This window comes from Psammomys obesus, unplaced genomic scaffold, assembly GCF_907164565.1.
Source record: "Psammomys obesus unplaced genomic scaffold, mPsaObe1.curated_primary_1811, whole genome shotgun sequence".
Taxonomy (NCBI): Eukaryota; Metazoa; Chordata; class Mammalia; order Rodentia; family Muridae; genus Psammomys; species Psammomys obesus.
The window spans coordinates 8082800-8090449 of record NW_026596109.1 but is presented as its reverse complement, the minus strand read 5'-3'; the positions used below and the strand labels follow the sequence as shown (position 1 = coordinate 8090449).

At 43.7% G+C, this 7650-nt stretch overlaps 1 protein-coding gene across 2 annotated transcripts in view; it reads right to left on the bottom strand.

Annotated features, from left to right (window-relative positions):
* Positions 1-4714: 4714 nt before the first annotated feature.
* Positions 4715-7650, bottom strand: part of Plpp3 (phospholipid phosphatase 3) — a 76432-nt gene continuing 73496 nt past the window's right edge. For both annotated transcript variants that reach the window (XM_055628896.1, XM_055628897.1), the window contains exon 6: positions 4715-6582. In XM_055628896.1, coding sequence (XP_055484871.1) covers positions 6457-6582 — 126 coding nt within the window. In that variant the 3' untranslated portion in view covers positions 4715-6456. The remainder of the gene's footprint in view (positions 6583-7650) is intronic.

The window sequence follows — 7650 nt, the reverse complement described above, 5'->3', positions numbered from 1 at the left end:
GGGGGGATATATATATATATATATATATATATATATATATATATATATATATTAAATGAATGAATTCTGTTAAAAAAGTCTACACTTTAAAATAAATAAATGAGAAAAAAATTCTACACTTAAAATTATTAGTTCAAACTGTTTTTATTTTGTTTTATTTTATTTTGTTTTTTTCCAGACAGGCTTTATCTTTATGTAGCTCTGGCTGTCCTAGACTTTGTAGACCAGGTTTGGCCTTGAACTCACAGAGATCTGCCAGCCTCTGCCTCCCTGAGTGCTGGATTACAGGCGTGCACCACTGCTTCTGGCTATATTAGTTCAAACTAGGCTAGGATTCCTGTTGCACTTGTCAAGTTGTGTCAATGCTACTGATTTAAAAATACTGATCAAATCATGTTATTCTTTTTCTAAAGACTCTCTAAAGATGAATTTTGGACAATCGTTTAGATGCCTGAGGTGGGGTATTCTGCAGATTGCTCCTCAGTTTACCTTTCTGACTTTGGCTCCTGTTCCTGCCTGTGGGCCCCTTCCTCAACCACACAAAATGAAACACCCATAGCCTGGGCCAGAGCTGCAGGCCTGATTGTGTTTGTCTAGAATTCAGTGCTTCCTTTTCCACACTCTGGCTGACTCTATTTGTTTTGGAATTTAGCAGTAAACATCACTCATATGAAATAAAATATGTCTTCCATTTAAGTGCTTGATTAAAGCCAGACTTTATTTCTAAAAGTCATGTCATTTTAATCACAATGTTTCTGTATAAGGCATTCCACATCTGATATCAGGCTGAAGAAATAGATAATAATTAATGAGTAGCTTGTATGGTGCATAACCAAGTGTAGATTGAAGGCCAAAGTGTTGTTTTGTTTTTATGTTTTGTGTCTTGTTTTAATTTTAAGCCCACATTCTTTATCAGTATTGTTTGCTTCCTATATAACTTTCCCATCATTTAGATTCCTCCTCTTTGGGCTTTCTGAAGCATCCTGACTTTTTCTGTCTGCTGTTTCAACTGCAGTTCCCTGACTGCCAGAGCTATGTTTAATTCTCATCCTAAGAGAGATATTTTCTGGTTGGATAGTGACTGATGAAGCAAATATTGGTAGCACTTTCCCAACTCTGACCTCAGTTTTCCCTTCATTTCCTCTACTGTCACTGGTGATGACGTCACAAGCCAGTCTCCTAGGGGACTCCCACTCATTTCCTCTGATGTCTTGATTCATGCTGGGGTCTCCTAACTGAGCAGGTGACATCATGTTCCCAAAAACCTCTACCAATGAATGGAGGTCCCAAACAGCATCCCCTGAAGAAAGCACAAAGAGAACACAACTAGAGGGCCAAGAGAAAGCTTCTGCTTGCCCATGTATATTAAGGGAATCAGAGGAAGGTGATCTCAGGCACAAGACAGATGCTTGATGCAATGGAAAGAAAGAACCAGCCTAACAGAAGGACAAAGAAAAGGTAACATGACACTTGGCATGCAAGCCCTGTCTATGGAAACGGCTGCGCACTGAGTCTGCCTCAGTAATGAGAGATTCATCCCTCTCCTCTCAACACTTTGAACCCACAAGAAGCTTAAGACTCAGTGTTTTGGTACAATGGACTCTATCACACACACCCCACACCCCTTTCTCCTCTTAACAGGCATCTCTTCTAGCAAGAAGTTCTGAGTGAAAGCTGCCTGGACCACATGCTCCATAACTTGGTCATCAAAATGATAGTTTGTCCTTTCTTTCACCTGTCTACTCTCAACTGTGAACATTGCAGCATCTTAACAAATGTTACCTCACGGTTTGAATTACCCATGCAGGGGAACTAGAATGAACATGCCCATGTCCAACCACACAGTTAATCATGTATGTGAAAACACATAAACCTACATACCTAAATATGTTGACATACACACATTAATACATCAACTAGAGGAGGGAAACCCTCATCTTCTGTTTAATCAGTGTTCCTCAAAGAACAACTGCAGCTCTGTCCTAAGGAAAAGGATTGACATCACTCTCTAGGAAGTTTCCCATCAATAGATGAGATAATAAGACACATAAGTAATCAACTATAGAGAAAGGAGGCAGCAAAGCTGGGTAAACCTTGTGGTATCCACAGTTTTCAAACTGAAGATGGGGATGAATCTGAAAATTGAAAGTCAAGCAAAGCCAAAGATTGTTCGAAGAAGACAGCTTTATTAGTGGTTAAAAAGAAACCACCAGGGCATGTGGAAGTGAATCTCAGCACCTGTGAGGAGAAGGAAAATGGAGGAGAGAAGGCATGCAGTTTAAGGTAAGCCAGCATGAAGGCCAGCCACATGAGGATAAGCTGATATATATTATAAATATAATAGAGGGGAGCTTTAGAGAAAGATAAGAAAGCCCAAAGTACTAGGAAAAGCATACTTCAGTTCTGGCCAGTATCTGAAAGAAAGAGACATAGAAGACAAATAAGGAAGGAAACACATGAACAAAAACAAAACAGCAATATACAAACCAAAGAAAAGACAAAAAAGGAAATCTGTGTTTCTGAGTCAGGACAAAAGAGCAGACAGAACAAGCTGAGCGTCCAGAAGGCTGACTGGGATGATGCTAGTGGGCTTGAATTTGTGAAGGTAAAACAGTATCTCTGTCAAGGGATAATCATTCTGCCCATCCCCCACCTTCCTAGGGGGCGGTCCCTTAGCCAGGTGATGGACCAGCCCCACTGGTTTAAAACTGTTTTCTGTTTTAAGTAGCTTGGAGTGTTAGTTCCCCACTCAGGCCAGAAGTTCTTTTTTTTTAAGATTTATTTTATGTATATGAAGACTGTTTTCATGCACAGCAGAAGAGGGGATCAAATTCTATTACAAATGGTTGAAAGCCACCATGTAGTTGCTGGGGATGGAACTCAGGTCCTTTGGAAGAACAGCTAGTGCTCTTAACTGCTGAGCCATCTCTCCAGCCCCAGAAATTCTAGACCAGAAATAACTAGTTTTCCCTAATGGACCTTTATTGCTACTGAGGTGTTTAGCTAGGACTTGGGAAGTAATTAGTAAACACTTAGTCAATGACTAGTTGAAATAGTCTTGAGTCTGAATCTCAGTTTTATCCCATGTTAGAAGTGTCAACTGAGAAAAGATTCACTGAGCCTAAGTTCCCTCTCAGTAAAGTGAACCAGACTAACCGTTAACAGTGTTTGGAAGATTCCAGTGGTGCCAACCACACGAATACATTGGCTACTGACTGGAGGAAGTATTTAGGACTAAGCTAATGAATACACATGCTCGCTTGGACTGCGGAAGAGGGTGTGCAGACTTGAGACTAGCAAAGCTTATGGTTCACACTTCAGAAAACAAAACAAAAAACGGTTGAGGAGGGTCGCCTACTCGTGCTCCTAGCACGTCTCTCAGGGATGCATCATCTCAGGCATCTTAGATTCTGGAAGCACCAGCTCTTGTCTCTCTGAACCGTTTTTCTTTAGACTTGAGGTAAAAAACTTTTTCTGCCTCCTGGATATAAGGCTGCAAAAAAATGTCAAAATGTTGCTGGCTGGTGGGGACGGCTGAGGGTAGCCAAAAGCAGACTAAGAGCCTCAGGGTGGAGACGTGTGTGTGTGTGTGTGTGTGTGTGTGTGTGTGTGTGTGTGTGTACACCAGGTTTGAACCCAGGGCTCTGTGTGTGCTAGAAAAGTAGGGTACCCCCATGCTCTCCCTAAGCCCCTCTCCCCCTTTAATATAAATGTCTGTGCTGTTATCCTGTGCCTGTTCCCATCACTGAGTTTTGGGAGCAAATTGCCTGAATTTCAGTGGGTCACAGATAGTGCAGGTTCCTGGAATCTGAACGCAGCAGCAGAGGGAAATTTAGAAGCAGACAGAATTAAGTTTTCTAAGTTGACTTTAGATTATCCCAGGGTTCAGGCAATCGCCAAGATGCTACATATGGAAGAGGAGCAGAAGAGAAAAAGAAGGCAAAGTGAGAAGGAGGAAGAGGTCCATAGCCAAGGAGTGCAGGTGGCCTCCAGAAACTACAAAGGGCAAAGGCTCCTTTAGAGCCCACTGCTCAGGCAACAGATTTGTGTTGCTTAGCTCTCCAGGGTCAAGTAACTCGTAATTATTTTTACAGCGGCCCAGAGGAGCTAAGGCCTGTCCTGCAGCATACTATCAGGCTCTTAAAAAATTACATCATACGCATTCCGCAGCATCCCTCCTTTCTCAGCCTAAGAACTTCTTTGGGATGTAAAGCAACAACCAGGCAGACCGGCCTGGCACACAGGTGCACAACACACGTGAGTTTCCAGCTTCCATTTCCCTTCCAGGTGGGGGTCGCACCAGGCAGGAGAGCAGGAACCCAGCGCCCTTGTGATAGAGCCAGCACCCTTTTCCTTTGATATGGGCTGTGGGAAAGAGTCTCTCTTAGGCTCCCCAAGCACACCTTATCTAGGGAAGCCTCCATATCTGTCTTTGGGGGGGCCCACAGCTCCCACCTCCCGCACGAAAACCCTGGAGAGCACAAAAGCCCTTTAAGAGGCTGGAGAGGAGAGGCTGGCCCCAGCCTCCCTCTGCAAACAGGCTTCAAAGATGAAAGAAAAGGCTTCTACCTCCTGCCTCTGCCAGGGCCGCTGAGCCAATCAGAAGCTGGTGCCTCCCCACTGAGGCCAGCACACTCAGAGCAAATACCTCTTCCTCCCTTCCACAGATCCCCAAACAAACATCCCTTAAACAGTCCAGACGTCAGTGCTTCGGTTAGTTGTGTTATGAGCTTTTATTTAAAAAGCACATTTAATACATGTTTAGTTTTGCAGATACACATTTTCACTTTGTATGCCACAAAAGTCTTTGAATATTATTCTCTTTACAAAACGGAACCTTACAAAAATACTGACAATTTAATGTTTTTATACAGTTTTTCCTCTAGTTGTAGTTATTTCTCTCATTGTAAAACAATGGCTACCACAGAACTATGATTTTTTTAGTTGAGATTTAAAAAAAAAAAAAGAAACTCAATGCTCCTTTAAGCAGCTAAAGTAAATAACACAGGTCGAGACACAGTTTATAGTCATAGTGGATATAACTAAAATTGTTTCAGAAATAATATCTTACATAGTTAACTTTTAATGTTTTATACATTATTTATATAATATTTATATATAAAATCATAGCTTGCTCTATGTTGAAATGAAAGGACGGAGTCTGTGGAAAGATATGTATGTGGTTGACCCATATGGTTGCATGTAGCCCTTTGAAAGATTTGAAAAGCACTTTGTTTCTCTTCTTCTTTTCCTTGGAAGTTCAGTAGAAGGGTCCCTGTCTACTGTCTAGAGTAGGAACTTGCTTGGAAGGACACCGTGGATAGAGGATGAGGAAAACTCTCTTACGAAGATTGGACCATGTGTTCCGCCCAGCAGAACCCACCAAGAACTGTCCCAGGGGTCAACCCCGAGACAATAGTGCTTTATACAGCAAAAAATCAACTCCTGTAACGCTCCAGGCTCCCTCATCTTGAAGGGTAGCCTTCCGGGCACAAGGCCATGCCACCCTGGCTCTCTCTGATCCCAAGGAGCCAAGAGTTGGTTCATTTTTTTTTTTTCATTCTGCCCTTTCCCTCCCTTTACTGAAGCTCTTTTGATCAGCCAAAGGCTGACCACGCCTTGTGCTCATCCCTGGCCCTCACATGAAATCCCGGCAGGCCCCCAGCAAGGACAAAAGGGGGATAGCAGTAACCGAAGTCTATGCGTCTCTACACGTGAAGTGCCGGGTGATTGATCCTGCAATGGCAGTTCCTCGTCACAGTGTGGTGTATGAGAAGACACCCTCCGGGCCTTCGGAAATTGTGCTATTTGTGAAGTTCACTCTTCCACAAAGGGTCTCCTAATCTCTAAAAGTGAGGGGCTGCGGTTGTTAGCCTGGGGATGGGGAGATGGCAGAGGCCTCGGGGCTTGGGACTCGGATTCAGAATCTGACCATTTGACTGAGCAAATGCGCTCATGCCCAGGATTTCAAAATGCAAAACTTCAAATTGAACCAAAGTCACAGTAGAGTGGGGCGGGCAAAGGGCTGAAATCGGTGCTGGCTCGAGCCTTGTGGGCTACTTAGGAGCTCTAGCTGTTCTCACTGGCCTGGCATTTCTCGGGTCACAAAAGGTGACCGCAGTCTCTGCTCAATTATTCTAGTGTTTTGCTCCTGGACAAGCCGGTGTTCACTAGAACATGAACACTTAGCCAGCCGCAAAGCCGGAACTCAGGACTCAGGCACTGTCATCCCCACACAGTCAACCAACCTATTTTGGAAGGCCACAAGATAAGGCTTTTCTTTTCTTTTCTTTCTTTCTCACTCTTTTTTTTTTTTTTTTTTTCTGTAAATGTTTTCAAAATCCACTGGGCAAAAAAGCTTTTCCCTACATTCTACTGTCTGATGAGATTGGAGAGCAGCAGGAACACGCTGTCAAGCAGTCACTTCAGAGAAACCGCTCCGGAGGCCCGCAGCACCTACACCATGTTATGGTGATTGTTCCTGTCGATGATGTCCACAGGTGACAGGATCTCCCTCCTGATAGCAGGGGCAGGCAGCGAGAGCGAAGTCTTATTCTTGAAGAGGTCAGACACAAAGAACACCTAGGGTGCAAACCAGAAATCCAAATCAGTAAGTGCCCAGTGTGGCCCAGGAACAGGCCAAGAGAGATGCAACAAACACAGACAATAAAAAAAAAAAAAAAAAAAAAAAAAGAGGGGCCCAAATCAGAGATTTTTAGCCGGTGGGGTGGGTAGGAGGAGGTTGGCGGTAGAAGTCTTATCTTCCAGCAATCACTGTGCAGACAGGAAACTGAGGCAGTAACTAGCCTGGGCTGTGAAAAGAGTAAACCCTACTTTCATGGACTTTTAGTCAGTGTTTCGAATCTGCAGGTTAACATTTCTGATTTCTCAAGGCAAATGTGTTATGAAAGGTAAGTTTCTAACAAAGGGAGCACTCATAATTACTCAGTTATTAATCCACACTGCTTTTCTTTTCCTTACAAAGGAATCCATATTGGGACCAAAGGAGATCAGCCAACACAAACTCTGACAGCAGGAGCCGGAGCAAGGAACTAATGGTGACCACATTTTCCTAAAAGCCCCGTGATATCAACCATGTGAGGGAGGAGTCCAGAAGCCTGGGTCTTGACAGTGAGAGTCAGCAACTTACTGGGAAGAAAGGTCAGTGGGCAAACCTCCTGCCCTCATTCCCAGCATTCTTCCTCCTCCCCAGCATGTGACCTTCCTGAGTCTTTCTCATAATGATTGGGAAACATTTACAAAACACCCAGTTGCAAGATGGCTCAGACGTGGTTGCTGTCTGAGGGAGCTTATGATGAAAGAGTCAAGAACCTGAGGAGCTACTGGAGTAAGGAAAGTTGGCTTCCCATTAGGCAGCCAAACTGAATACACAGAAGCAGCCTGAGAGATTCAGCAACAGGAGTTTGTATTAAAGAATCCATTGTAATTGGCAGCTGTCAGTCATGTAATTTAATAAGGTATACACAACTGGTTTATACTGGGTTCATACTGGGAATGAATTACATAAAGATCCTGGCTGGTGACATAGCTCCATGGTGCTTATCTAGCAGGGACGATGCCCAATAACCGGATCTGCAACACACACACACACACACACACACACACACACACACACACACACACACACAC